Source organism: Mesoplodon bidens (genome assembly GCF_964165515.1).
Source record: "Mesoplodon bidens genome assembly, chromosome: 10".
NCBI lineage: Eukaryota > Metazoa > Chordata > Mammalia > Artiodactyla > Ziphiidae > Mesoplodon > Mesoplodon bidens.
The window spans coordinates 67,317,949-67,332,517 of NC_138172.1; the positions used below are offsets into that span (position 1 = coordinate 67,317,949).

A 14,569-nucleotide genomic window follows, 5' to 3' on the forward strand; every position below is an offset into this window, starting at 1 on the left:
TCTGCCAGTGCCATACTGTTTTGATTACTGTAGCTTTATAGTATAGCCTGAAGACAGGGAGTGTGATACCTCCAGCTCTCTTCTTCTCTCTTGAGAATGGTTTGGCAACAATCTCTCTTCTTGATAACCACCATAGAAAAGGTGCACATACAGGGAGATTCATGCAGCACCATTTGTAAAAGCAGAAATTGGAAACAATTGTCCTTCAGCGGGGAACTGGTTTAGCAATTTATAATGTGTCCATAATCTGGATGATTATGCAGCTTTAAAAGAAGAGACAGGTCTCCATATACTGAGTGACCTCCCGTATATACTAAGTAGTTAAGAATGAGGTATTGGATAATGTGTACAACAATCACATTTGTGCGAAAATGAAGCATGCACATGTGTGTAGGTGCCCAGCTGGGCTCTGGAGGGACATCCAGGAAAGTGGTAACAGTTGCCCTCGGCGGGGGTGGACACTGTGGCTGAGGGACAGGGCAGAACCCATGATTTTTCATGTATCATAATCTGAAAAAACCTATCTTGTGACCCCATTGTGAGTAATAAAAGACACCATGATAGGGGTTAGGAGTGACGAGTACAGTCAGACTGCCTCAAATCCTAGCTCCACCATGAGATGTGTGACCTCAGATGCGTTTCTGACCTCTGTGTGTCTCAGTTTCCTTATCTGTAAAATGAGGATTCCAGTAGAACCTAACACAGGGTTGTGAGCCTGAAATGGGATGGTGCACAGAAAAGCTCTCCGTCCCTGTCACTCAGCAAGAACACGGCAAACACCAGCCATTCTCCTCGTCGTCACTGCCATGCTGGGCTTCTTCGCTCTCAGCTGCTCCCTTGGGGAGAACTGCCCCACGTGGGCTGAGCCCCAGCCCCTCCCAGCTCAGGCAGGTCCCCACTTTGAGTCTCCTCTCCTCCTCGGGGTGAGGCAGGCTTCTTGGGTGCCTGCCCCTGCCGCCGGCCCAAGGTGGCTGTTACCGCCACTTTAAATCACCAAATCACATCTGTGAGGAATCTGGGCATTAGTCCTCCTGTTCTTCACCTTGGGGGGTCATGAAACCTGTTCCCAGGAAAATGCACATCAGCTAAGGTGGGCGAGGGCCTGTGCCCGGCCCTGCCTGCTCCAGCCCAGGTCAGCGCCCTGGGAGCTGCTCGGGCTGGGTGGGCAGCCTGGGTAGGTTTGTCTTCCTGCTGCATGAGGCTGCTTGCTGCCTGGCCTGGCCTCGCGGGGCGCCCTGGGGCTCATTCTCTCGTGGTGCCTGTGGCGAAGGAGAAGAACGTGGCAAGGGGCCATGACAGGCTGACATGACGCCCTGAGGGAGCCAGCGGCCTTGTCCAGGAGGCCCTCACGTTCTCCTTTCTGCTCTTAGGGGCCTAATGTGATGGAAGATCAAGACCTGCGGGAAATTGGCATCAGTGATGCACAGCACAGGCGGAAGCTGCTCCAGGCTGCGCGGTCCTTGCCCAAGGTGACCACTGACCGTTCTGCAGCCTCAGCCTTTGCCAGTGGTGGGGCGGGGCTCAGGGGGGTGTGCAGGTCACTGTGGGGGTCTGCCCCTCATCCTGGGAGCCCCAGCAGAGAGGACAGTATCCTGTTTACTTCTTTGCCACATCCCAAGGCCAGCAGAGCACTAGGGACAGTCAGGACCTAGTCCGGCCTCAGGAACGGCACTGCAGGCATCTGCCTGGTGCGGAGCCTGGTGCCCACAGGCTTGGCCTGTCGCCTGAGACCAGGCCCTCCCCAGGAGGCCCGGGGCCCTCGGGGCAGCAGAGGAGGCAGTCTCTGCCTCCTGGGGAGCTGTGGCTGGTAGGCCTGAGCCTTTCCTCAGCTCTGCTGGCACAGAGTCCCCTTGTCTCTTCCACTTGCCCAGAGCTCAGGAAGCACTAATGAGTCCTAGCAGTGAGGCCAGTGCCTGCTTCACAGACACACACCATTTTCTTGTCCTACCAGGTCTGTGACCTTGTCAGAGCACAGTAGGGGCCTCCACAAACCCTCCTCCCCATCTAGCCTTACCTGATAGGGCACCTTTCCCAGACCTGGGGTGCCCTGGTAGTCCCCAGATAGGGCCCGAGACCAGAGCTGAGGTAGAGAAGGCTGTGTGAGTGGAGCGACTCAGGGATGCTGAGGACACAGGCCCCTCGTTGGTCCTCAGGAGCTGTCCCATACCTACCCCAGCCTCAGCCTCTGGTGTGGTCTGAGTGAACCGGCCTGTATCCCCGTGGTCCCCAGGGTCCTCGTCCCAAGTGCTGAGATGTTAGTCCCGCCTTCTGCCCTCACCCCACAGGTGAAGGCTCTGGGCTATGATGGGAACAGCCCCCTGTCAGTGCCCTCCTGGCTGGACTCCCTGGGGCTGCAGGACTACGTCCATTCCTTCCTGTCGAGTGGCTACAGCTCCATTGACACTGTGAAGAACCTCTGGGAGCTGGAGCTTGTCAACGTGAGTACAGCTCTGCTGTGAGTGTCCCTGGGCTGCCAGCATGGCCCGTGGGGGTGAGGGCTGGGGGCCCAGTTGCCGCCTGACCTTCCTCTCCCCGCCCCTGCCCAGGTCCTAAAGGTGCACCTGCTCGGCCATCGCAAGCGCATCATCGCCTCCCTGGCAGAGAGACCCTACGAGGAGCCGCCCCAGAAGCCCCCCCGGTTTTCCCAGCTGAGAGTGAGTTGGGGCGGGTGGGAAGGGATGTTTGTATGTGCTGCGTGTTGTTAGGAACTGAAGAGAATTCTTTGGGAGTTCTTCAGAGACAGCGTCACCTCTGCAGTCGAGGAGAAACTGATCCCTCCCTTCCCAGTGTTGGGGCCAAATGTTGGCAAAAGTAGGAAAACAAATATCCGAATCCCAGACGGCTGGGGCCATGTCTGAATGTCCAGTTGAGCTGTGCCCGGGGTGGTGGGCAGGGGTGGGTCAGAGGGGCCCCCTCTCGGGCAGCCTGATGTGAACCCGAGACAAAGCTTGGAACACACGGAGGGATCTGGGCCCTCCCCATCTTCTGAAGGAAAATCCCTGTGATTTTAAAAACCTCAGAGATGGGCTTCCCTGTTGGCGCAGTGGTTGAGAGTCCGCCTGCCGATGCAGGGGACACGGGTTTGTGCCCCGGTCTGGGAAGATCCCACATGCCGCGGAGCGGCTGGGCCCGTGAGCCATGGCCGCTGAGCCTGCACATCCGGAGCCTGTGCTCCGCAACGGGAGAAGCCACAGCAGTGAAAGGCCCGCGTACCGCAAAAAAAAAAACCTCAGAGATGCTTTGTTGCTCCAGGCAGGTAATCTCTGACTGAAAAGTGGGTTAGACCGTGAGCCTGCGGTTCAGGATGAGTCTCCCCAAACCCATGAGGCTGCGTGGCTGCCAGTGGGTGGGGTGGGCCCTGGGCTCCAAGCCTCAGCCCGTTTATGGCAGCCTCAAAGTGGGCATTATTTTATCCTCCTCTTACGCATGAGAAAGCTGGGGCCCAGGCAGGTTCTGAGGACCAGACTCCCAGCTGACATTCAGATATGGAAAGTGAAGACTGATTCATACTCTGTGAGGCCTCTGGGTGCCAACCGGCAGTGTTTTCTTAGGAAAGACCTTTGGATTTGGTCACGTGCCCCCAGGACCTGCGATCAGTTGTGACAGATGATTTTATAAACTAGAGATCGCTTCCCAGCCCTACAACCAGGCTGGAGGGTGCTCTCGTGACCTGGGTGCTCACCTGCAGGACCCGGTTGTCAGGGGTTCCTGGCTGGAAGAATCTGGTCACTTTGACTGTACCCATGCTGGGCCCAGCGGCCTGTTTCCCCACTGGGTGCTGGCCTCCAGCTCGTGCCCGTTCTCACTGGTTCTCCTGCCCAAGCTGGGCCCTGACAGCCCGAGGACTGGCTGACACCTACAGCCTAAGGACTGGCCTGATGAGTCTCAAGTCTCACCTGGATTTCTCCCCGCTGCAGTGCCAAGACTTGCTCTCGCAGACGTCATCCCCCCTGAGCCAGAATGACTCCTGCACCGGCCGGTCGGCTGACCTGCTGCTGCCTTCTGGGGACACGGGCAGGAGGCGACATGACAGTCTCCAAGACCCTGCGGCGCCCTCTCGGGCCGAGCGCTTCAGGATCCAGGTGGGCGGGAGGGAGTCACAGACGGGGTCCCCTCATTCCTCTTGGCAGGACAGGGCTCCCAGCCCACCGCTCAGGGCACTGCTTTCAGGGCTCTCGCATTTATTCGACTTGCCCGTCCTCCCTCCTGCCTCGCACGGACCGCAGGCTTTTTGTCTCGACCCCGTCTTGGCCTGTTAGACACAGATTGCTGGGTGTCCCTTGTCCCCGCAGGGTGAGCCCTAGCTTCGCTCCGTTTTCTCTCGTGACTCACATTTCTCCGTTCTGGCCTCTGGGGATTCCCCTCACCTTTCCACAAGCACGACCATGAATTTTACAAGATTTAAAAAGCACGTCGTCCAGCAGTTTTAGTTGCTCTGTATTGAGAGACTTTGCATATTGCTGGGAATGGAAGTCATAAATTTCCTGAATTTTCCCGTCCTCCCCATTCCTTCCACCAGCAGCCTAGTTAAGGACCCCATCGCCTGGCACCTGGCCCGCGGTGGCCTCCCACCCCTCCCCCACACCCCAGCTCCTGCCATGAGGATCCCTGTAAAGTGCATCCCTGGCCACGGATACTTCCCTGACTCCCCACACCAGGATCAGATCTACACTCATCTCAGACACCACAGAGCCTTCCCTGCTGAGCTGCTCGCAGGCGGGCAGGTGACTGAGGTCCCTGCTTCTCCGCCAGTTCTCTGGCATAGACAGGCCTCACCTCTGCCCCAGCGCATCGGAATGGCTTGTCTGCCTCCGGCCTGGAGCTCCTGGAGGTGGAACCCGGGAGGGAGCCCGGGAACCCCTTGAGCAGGCGAGCTGACCTGTGACCCCACGTGTTCTGCAGGAAGAGCACCGAGAGGCCAAGCTGACCCTTCGGCCCCCAAGCCTGGCTGCCCCCTATGCCCCTGTGCAGAGTTGGCAACACCAGCCGGAGAAACTCATCTTCGAGTCCTGCGGCTATGAAGCCAATGTGAGTAGCCTCTGCCCTCCCAGCCTGGCCCGTCTCCTGCTTTCCGTGCCGGCCGGACCCAGGGCCCCCATGGTGTTCTCCACTCCTCAGCCGCTCCCAGCACCTGGGGGAAGGGGGACTCCCCGGCCAGGATGGGGGAAGGGAGCCACTGGGAGAGGGAGCCCCCTGACTGTGGTCCCAGATTGGCTGGTGGCCCCATGTGGTAACACAGGACTCCTAAGCCAGGCCACCGCTCGCTCCCACAGTATCTGGGCTCCATGTTGATCAAAGATCTGCGAGGGACAGAATCCACGCAAGACGCCTGTGCCAAGATGCGGGTAGGTTACCGTGGGGGCGGCCAGGACGCAAGGCGGCGGATGGCGGCACCGCCTGCAGCCACGGGGGCCCTGCCACACTGCGTGCGGCTGAGGGAGGCCCCGAGAAGGTGAGTTGACAGGCCTCCCGTTTCCTATAGAAATCCACGGAGCACATGAAGAAGATCCCCACCATCATCCTGTCCATCACCTATAAAGGTGTCAAGTTCATCGACGCCTCCAACAAGGTGTGCTTCCCATAACTGCTGTTGAGGGGGGAGGGGGCGCCCTTCCTCCCCACACACACCCCCCTCCCGGCCAGCTGGGTATCTTCCCTAGAGTGTCCCTAGCCCACTACCCCTCTACATCCCCCCCCCCCGCCAGCCCAGGTACTTGTCTCTCACGCACCCACGTATCCTGGTTCCCGGGGCCCCACCCGAGGGACAGCTTATCTTCCCCAGCATGGGCTCCACTGGTAAAGGTCCTTTAAAGGTCTGCTCACAGGCCTTTAACGCTGTGATGCACTTAGTGAGCTTAGGAAACCCCCAGGCCCTGTGCTTGGGGCCCCACCCTAGAGAGCAGAGTGGGCTGGGTGTGAACATTTGCTCCCTCAGTTGCCATGGTCAAGGGTGGAGACCCCAACCCTAAATCATACAAGGTGAGATGCCACCCCCACCCCCACCGCGAAGAGATGGGGAAGTGGCGTTTGGATGATGCTATAGGATAGGACAGGAAGGTGGCAATGGTGAAGGGACTGGGGTGTGCCCTCAGGGAGCCCAAGAATCCCAGACCCTGCTTTCCCCGCAGAACGTCATCGCAGAGCACGAGATCCGGAACATTTCCTGTGCAGCCCAGGACCCGGAGGATCTCTGTACCTTCGCCTACATCACCAAGGACCTGCAGACCAGCCACCACTACTGCCACGTTTTCAGCACAGTGGACGTGGTGGGTGGAGTCCACAGCTGGGCACGGTGGGGGGTCCTGCGCTGCGACAGCCCCAGTGCAGTGGGTCCTGGCACCCGGCTGGCACTTAGCAAAGGTCTGTTCAAGAACGAACATCACTCCAGCCCCCTCTATCTGGCACTGAGACTAAAGCACACAGGACGACAGTGGCTCGTCCAGGGTTCTAGTGAGAGGCTTTCCTGCTTCCGGCTGCGTGTCTGTCAGGAAAGCCAAGGCTTCATCTCCCTGGGCTCTTGGTCAACCATCCATCCTAATTCCCGGCCTCCAGCTGGGCCATCTCCCTGAAAGGCCCTCCACCTCCCTCTTAGGGACAGTAAGTTTTCTTCGCCCAGATCCCAGCTTAGGCAGGGTTCTGGCGCTGCTGGGCTGAGGGGAGCGGTCACACGCGCTGCCCACAGGGAGCGGATGAGTGACCATGGTGGCTGCCCTGAGACAGGGCCTTTGTCCAGGTCCCTGCTGCCCCCGTGAGAGTAGCTGGTTCCAGGGTCTTCCCAGCCTCACCCGGGAGCTCTGTGCTTGCAGCCTCCTGGCTCTGCCACTAGCTAGCTGTGTGACCCCGGCTCCTCGTCTGCACAAAGGGGATAGAGTGTAACCGACTTCATGGGGTTGTTCTGAAGGTGAAATGAGGAAATCCTCCCAGGACACATCCTTCCCGGTACTCTTACCTGTAGCTCATCTTCCCGCATCAGTCAGTTCTGCTGTGACGTGGTGTCTGTGCTCCTAGAGAGAGCACCACGCCCTGAAGCCACACGGGAAGCACCAAGGCTCATGGGGAGATGAGGCAGGGGGCACAGCCCTCAGGAACCTAATACGAACACCCACACCATTTTATCCACGTTAAATGGTTAAGAAATACATAAATGCTACATAAACACGGCGCTCTGCCTTGAGAAGGACCCGAAGCCGGCTTGTGGAAGCGTGTGCCTCACTTCTGCCAGCCTGTGTGCCAGAGGGAGAGAGAAAGAGGAGGAACAGGATGGAGGGGAGGGCGCGGGCCGGGTGGCCCTGGGAAGGGCTGCCGCTTGGTTGTTACTGTCGGGGTGGGTCCCGTGGGGAAGTTGAACTGCCAGGTGGGGGTGGCATATTTGCTGTGTATTCCCAGGCCACGGGGGTCAGCAGGGGAGTCTGCATTTGCCTCGTGTTTCTCTCCAGTGACATCACACATGAGGAGACACAAAATGTGTGTTTTGTTCAGATTGTTCCCTAACGTATCAGTCACCTCGGGACAAACTTCTGCTTTCAAAGCAAGCGCTCCAGCAGATTCCCTGCACTCTTGTTACCTGTGAAGTGCTGCCTGGGCCTGTGCTTAGGGGCATGAGGCCAGGGCAGGTGTTAATAGGCAGTGGTTCCTCCATCCCATCTCTCACATTTTGCTGTTTCCTCCCAGAACCTGACCTATGAGATCATCCTGACGCTGGGGCAGGCGTTTGAGGTGGCCTATCAGCTGGCTCTACAGGCCCAGAAGTCCAGGCCGATGGGGGCTTCTGCTGCCGAGATGATCGAAACAAAATCTTCCAAACCGGTGCCTAAGCCTCGGGTCGGCATGAGGAAGTCAGCAGTACGTGGGCCCCGGGATTTGAGGGCTCGGGGTGGAGCGGGCGCAAGGAGGGTCTTCTCACGCTTCAGGTGGCCAGCCCCTCAGGACACGGGCCCGTGCGAGGCGGCCTCCGTAACGCCACCCCGTGTCTGTGTCTGCTTTGCTCCGCACCCCAGGTGCCGCTGCCCCCTGACAGTCGCTGTTGTTACTGTCACACCTGCCCCACCCATCGTCCTTCTTACCTCCCGCTGCCGTCTGTTAGTCCTGGAGTCAAGGTCTCTGCACCTCCTGCTGTCTGTGTGTCAGTCTCCCCGAAGTGACCGTGAGCTCTCTGAGACTCTGGTGCCCGCCCCCGGCCCTGCCTGCATGCCCATCTTCCCTGAGCTGCCGTCCCACCATCCCTGTCTGTGCTGGAGCCTCTGTTTCTCTGCTGTGTGTCCTCCTCTCTCCAGAGCTCGCGGGTGCCCGCTGTTGTCTTGCCCGGGGTGAGCTCTCTGGCCCTGCCAGAGGACCCGAGGTTTGGGGTTTCCAAACCCTTTACCCACTTCCTGCCACTGAGAACAGCTTTGGGGCTTAGTGCTCGATGCTCAGGTAGGGCAAGGCTCCTTTAACTGAGCCGCTCCAGAAACCCCCAGGAGAAGTTGCCCCTGGAGAGCTCAGAGGCGGCCCTCCCATGATGCTCCAGAGAAGGTCCCCCTTCTGCCACCCCACCCCAGGGAGCTTGCTCTTTGGCTGAGGAGAACAGGGCTGCCCCCACAGTGTACTGACGCCAGCATGGCCCGGGAGGCGGGGGACAGCGGGCCCCGTTGACCCCTGGCCCAGGTGCAGCACTCCCTCTGACTCTTCACCCTCTTCCTCAGCAGCTGGAACCACCCGATATGGACCCAGATGCCCAGTCCCATGCCAGCGTCTCCTGGGTTGTGGATCCCAAACCAGACTCTAAGCGGAGCCTCAGCACCAAGTATGAGACCACTATCTTCTAAGCACCCACCCGTCCCGTCTCCACTAGTCTCATGTGCCTTGCCGTCCGTCCTTCTGCTCTTCTCAACTCTCCTTCCAGCTGCTGACGCCAAGGTCCCACCCCCACTGGGACCTCTCCTCCCGGAGCGGCAGCTTTAGACACTGCACACTCTCAGCTCGCACCTAACACCACCGGACACTGTGAATTCCCCCCTTGGGCGAGGACAGCTTGGCGGGGGGGGCAAGTTGCCTTTGAGGTGGGCACCAAGAGGGCCTCAGCGGGCGGGCACTGTGGCTCCTGAGGCGGGGGCAGTCTCCAAGCAAAGTCCATACGGCACTGGAGGCTGCTCCCTCCGATCAGCCGGGGCTCCCTGTTGGCTCTCCTCTCCCGTCTTCCGAGCCACGGCTGGGTGCCGTTGCCAAGAGCTAACTGCACCTTTCCTGACACAACCAACCACTGTGACCACCTGGGGCCAGAATCCCCTTGCGCTCTGCTAACAGCTGGCCTGCGGCCCACCCTTCTAAGGTTGCTGGCCCCCGCCCCGTGAGACCCTCAGCTCAGTGATGTGGCTTGACCAGGGTCAGACCTCTTTCTGTGAGGGCCCAGGGTATGTGCCAGGTCCTAGAGCACATGCCTGACTCCAAAGCATGGGGCTCTGAGCGTCTGAACACCCACAGGCTGGCTCCACGCAGCAGGTGTCTTGGTCCTGATGGGTCTTGCACTGCAAGGAATGGGATGGCTCCTCACGTCTTCGCCGGGGAGTCCCCGGCTGGCTCTGGAGTCTGGCTCGAGGAAGAGGAAGGCCTTCCTGTAGGAGCCAGCAGGAGGGAGGCCAGTGCCCTGCACACACCGTGCACCTTCTTCCCTCAGAATGGAGCTGCTCAAGGACAGGGACCTGGGCCGAGCAATATCCGTTGTCCTCCAGGAGCTTTCTGATGCTTCTCCACGGTGTGGGGACCAGAGATAGTCAGCTGGCACCCGGTCCCTTCCCTGATCGACTGCCCTCAGCCTCTTGACTCCTGAGAAGGAGGTCCATCACCTCAAAGCAGTTCAGCAGCTGGGATGGTGGAGTTGAGGCTTTAAGAAGGCCCACGTTCTCGCGTGAGGGCATGTCAGCTTAGATGGCGGGAGAGGAGAGCCAGTTTCCATGGGAAGAAGCACTGTGCATGTAGCGTGGCCCAGTAGGAGAGCCAGTAAGTTGCAGCGGTTGCTTTATGAGTTGAAACCCAAGTCGACAAACCGGGGTGGGTCCTCCTGCCTGCCTGTCCTCGTGCCTTCCAAGCGCTGAGCCATGGAGGGTGCTCAGGGGAGGCTGTAAGGGACCTTCTATTCTACTTCTGTGTTTCCTTTCCGTTTCCTCCACCTGTGCAGGCCCCTTTGGTTAACCCTTTCCTCCCCCCCGTTGTGTTTGCTTCTGCCAAGCTGAGCCACTGAGGAACCAACCAACTGTGCTGCAGAAACAGCTGTGGGGAGCGCAGGCTCCCACCGCCGCCGCCACCACCGTCTCAGCTGCAGCTTTGAAGACACAGGCCCCACTACTGCCCATAGGACCTCCTCGTGGCTGCATGGTTCGGGCCTGCCACCGCCAGGTCTCGCCAAGTGAGCCCTGCCCTGGTTGCGGAGCAGCCCTCCAGGCCTCTAGCAGATGAGGTTGGGACTCCAGAGGGCCAAGAAGTGACTTGTCCAGAAAACATTTTTTAATAGAAAAAAATTTTTTTATAAAATGAACTTTCAACACTTGGCTCAACCCTCTAGGTTAAACTGCCAATCTTTAGACAATGGCCATAGGGTCAGAGGACGGCGGGCCTCTGTCCTCAGGCTGGGGTCTTGGCATGCTTGGGCAGCTCTGAGAGAAGGTAGTGGGTGAATTGAATCTGCTCGACAGACCCGCCAGTCAGCTGCTCTTCCTTCTGAGCCACACGGCTTCTCGTCCCCGCCTGGAGCTGGGGGCAGCCCGTAGAGGCGCCTGGCAAAAGCAGAGGCTTCTGGGGTTCCAAATGTGAAGGTCTGGGGCCACGCGGAGATGCACAAGCAGGTCGCGGTGCCCGAGCTCTGGGCTGTTCCTCCGTCTTGGATCCAGCAGTGGCCAGAGCGCTGCCCTGGGCTGCCTGGCTGCAGGCCCTCCAGTGATCTCAGACTGTCTGAGTCCAGGCAGAAAGGAGAAGCAGCAGCTTTGTTTGTTTTGGGCATTGACAGTCGGCTGAGGTGGCTGCCTGCTGATTTGCGATTTGTCTAATCAGGTCTGTGTGATTAGGACTCACTTTGGTTCTCTGAATTATCGGTTTGATTGTCATCCTTTCAGCTGCTGGGCTCCCCTCTGGCTCCAAGGGTAGAGAAGGCTGACTCAGGTGACAGTTTGATTCTCCCCGAGTGTGGCCTTCAGGGCAGGCTGGCGTCCAGGTGCTGCTGCTGCCTGAGCCCTCCTGCTTGGCTGGCTTTGCTTTTCACCTTTGGTTGCGTTGCTCCTCCTGGAGGCAGAGGCAGAGCCAGAGGGGCTGTTCCTGTGAGGCTGGGCCAGGTCAACTGCCCGTCCAGCACCTTCCAGAGCAGAGCCTCTCCTCCCACGGGGCCGCGAGCTGACTTTCCGCTTTGCTGGCACAGCACAGTCTGGTCCCAGGATCAGTAGTCCAGGCTTCAGTAGCGCCTCTCTCTCTCCCGGCAGGGGCTGTGAATGAGCAGGGAGCGCCCCGGCGCACCTTCACAGCCCTGTGGTTGGCCAGCAGTGGAAAGCTGGGCTGTGTCTTCCTGCTGACCTGAGGCTGGGCCCTGTGGGTTTCCTTTCCGCTGAGCCATCCACACCGCAGGCCTGGGGAGTCACACCCCCTCTCACTGATCCCGCCCTTCTCGGTACTAAACAAGGACCTCGATACCGGGAAGTCTGACTTCACGTCCTGCTGCTTCCAGGGCCCGTCGGCTTCCACTGAGCAGTATTCAGCCCCTACTTCCTTCCAGGTATGGACGAGGAACCCCGAGCTGGGTGGGTAAACCGCGGCTCCTGCTGCAGTGCGAGTGCTGTGCCCTCTTCCTCCTGAGGAAGGTCGGTCTCCTCTAAGCAGCCCTCTCTTGGTGGGTGGTGGGTCCATAAAGAAAACTGTAGACACTACGCTGAGTTCCTCAAGCTGTCTTTTTGTTTTTAAGTCATAGGTAGGTGTCTCCTCCCCTTGAAGCTGCTATATCTTCTTTATTTATTCAGGGTGTTTCATGTTGGAAAGCCTTGGCTAATCTGCTCTGGCTCTGGATTTTGTTTTGAGCTTGTTTCATTTCTCAATAGCCAAGAAAGGAAGGGACTAGATATTTCTTTTTTACTCCTCCTCCGGGACAGGTACTCTCCCTCCCCTAGAAAGAAAAATGTTAACACCAGGACAGGCTTCACGTGGAGAGCAGCCCTGCTCCTGCACGTGAGCACAGGCCCCGCAGTGGCAGCACCGTTCTGGACTGTGCAGGCCGTTCAGGCGGGACCTGAGATAGGTCAGTACCTGCCCGGCCACAGGCTCTCTGCTCCGCCCTTCTGCTTGCAGCTACTCCGAGCAGGGCTTCCCTCCGACAGGCTCTGCATTTGCAACGCTCGCATCCCCCCGGGGCCCCCAGCTTGGACTCTGGGGAGTCCCCGGAGAAGTCTCGGGCTGAGCAGACTGGTCTGCCCTCAGCCTGTGTTGTGATGCCCAGGCCTGCAGGACAACTCTCAGACGCAGTTCACAAAGTGGTGTTGCTAATGGTGTGGCAATGGGACTGAATTGTAATAAAACGTTATTTAATCTTTGTCTCTGTATTTTGATACTTGAATGACTTCCCCTTTTATTTTACTGTACATATAATTGTTAATCTGTCCAGTTTTGTCTAAATTACAAACATCTTGTGGTACCAAACATAACCAATCTGTGCAACAACATAGACTGACCTCACTACACGAGAGACAGTGTAAATATTCCTGGGCTTTCGGCTTTGGTTTTGTTATTTTCGTAACTGTACAACTTAGAACAGACTGAATTAATAAATGAGAAACGACATGAAACCAACCTTACTTTGTGGAGTCTGAGTTGGAAAGTTTCTTGATTGTTTTCCGGCAGGAGTGCGGGCACAGGCCAGCCGCCGGCTCCGGGGCGGAAACGAGGATCCGCTGTGTTTGGCTGGGACAAGTTTGGGGATTCCGCTCCATCCAGCCCTCTCTAGTCATCATTAACCCTGCTCCAGTGCAGGGGCCCTGCAATCCACCTGCCCCTCCTCGGGCTGAACACCAAGCAGGGGCCACATCCTGGCCTGGTCACCCACAGATACTTACTGAATGTCGGTGTACAAGGCAGTGTGGGGACTGAGAGCTACGGAAGGAGAGGCTCCCTGCAGGAACTCAGTTTGATTGTGGAGGTTAAGTTTTAAACAGACACAACTAGCTACCAGCCCAAAGCCACACCGTGAGACCCATCAGACAGTCCCGGGCTGTGGGGACTGGGAGGGATGCGGTGCTCGAAGAACCAGAGCGGGTGGTGCCTGGGCTGCTATTCAAAGGAGGGTTGGAAAGGCACAAACAACACTGACATCCCCATCGTTGGTGGAGCACCCGTGTTCCAAACCCTGCTGGCAGCTTTACAGGCAACCCGCCCCATCAGCCCTCACACCTAGCTGGGTATTGTCTCTATAGAAAAGGAAACCGAGGCTCAGAGAGGTTAAAACGCCTGCCCAGGGCCAGCTGGAGAGGCCCCTAGAAACCATCTAGTCCGGTGGTGTCAAGCTATCCTCAGAGGCCCTGGTCCCACTCCTGCTTCAACCTGAGCTGCCGAATTCTGCACACTCTTACTCATGAGTTTCTGTGAAATATTCCATTTGTTAAAGGGCTTTACAAGAAAAGCATTGATTCTCACCCAATACCCAACTGTATTTATGAAGAAACCAAGGCCCAGAACAGGGAAATGATTTTCTCTTAGCCAGCCAGCTAATGGCGGAGAAAGGACCAAAACCCAGCTTCCGATTTGGGCTTCTCAGGCCAAACTGCATTGAATCTGGGAAAAGAGACTGAGGGCCGGTGGAGGGCCTCATGTTCTAGACGGGGCGGGGGTGTCATCCTCACCACCCCCCTCTGCCCCCTGGCTTTGGCACCAATTTCTTCGGCAGAAGAAACATTACAGCAAGAGAGGAGGTTTGGTTATAATTGGAGTCACCATTCCTCAGGAACGGGTACCGGGCGGGACACACTGCCACCGTCACGATCCCTTCTGGCACCACTCACCAGCATCAGGTGTGACTGCAGTGCTGATCCCGCCTTGGGGGCCTGCTGGGTGGGGGAGCTAGACCAGCTCCCGCTGGGTGCCCGGGCCTGCCGTCCGGGCCGCAGGCACGCTGCAGCTGACCGAGTGGGAGCCGGAGCAGGACAGAAGGGAGTGGCGGGAGCACTGTGTGGGGCGGCCTCACAGCAGGGGTGGACAGGATGCGTCCCACAGGACGGCATCGGTCCAGCCCGCCTCCACCCCTTGCTTCCCCATCCCCTCTGACTCGCTGTGCTCAGTGTGTCTACACACCGGCCTCCTCGGGACCTGGAGGCGGAAGCAGCTGCCAGGAGTCGGGTTGTGTTATAGAGCGGACGGTGCAGTGCACATGGACCAGGGCTCCTCCCCTCACCCCGCTTCACAGATGCTCTGTAGCCCAGGCACCCGGGCAGCGGCGGGGGGTGGGGGGGTCAGGACGGAAGGCTGAGTGACCAGGCCACTGAGGAGGCGGAGCTCTGCCCACGGGAGCACTTTCTAGGGCAGCTCTGGACGCCCTCTTGTCGGCCTCAGCACCTCTGGCTTCCGACCC

At 58.5% G+C, this 14,569-nt stretch overlaps 1 protein-coding gene across 7 annotated transcripts in view; it reads left to right on the forward strand.

Moving 5' to 3' along the window:
- The window catches only part of ANKS1A (ankyrin repeat and sterile alpha motif domain containing 1A), a 188,739-nt gene extending 175,940 nt beyond the window's left edge, over positions 1-12,799 (forward strand). For 2 of the 7 annotated variants that reach the window (XM_081245314.1, XM_081245315.1), the window contains 11 exons: positions 1,371-1,469; positions 2,286-2,438; positions 2,547-2,654; positions 3,918-4,082; positions 4,903-5,028; positions 5,274-5,345; positions 5,483-5,569; positions 6,129-6,266; positions 7,672-7,842; positions 7,998-8,096; positions 8,685-10,194. In XM_081245314.1, coding sequence (XP_081101440.1) covers positions 1,371-1,469; positions 2,286-2,438; positions 2,547-2,654; positions 3,918-4,082; positions 4,903-5,028; positions 5,274-5,345; positions 5,483-5,569; positions 6,129-6,266; positions 7,672-7,842; positions 7,998-8,096; positions 8,685-8,804 — 1,338 coding nt within the window. In that variant the 3' untranslated portion in view covers positions 8,805-10,194. The other 5 variants (XM_081245310.1, XM_081245313.1, XM_081245311.1 and 2 more) reach the window with 4 other exon arrangements.
- Positions 12,800-14,569: the final 1,770 nt, after the last annotated feature.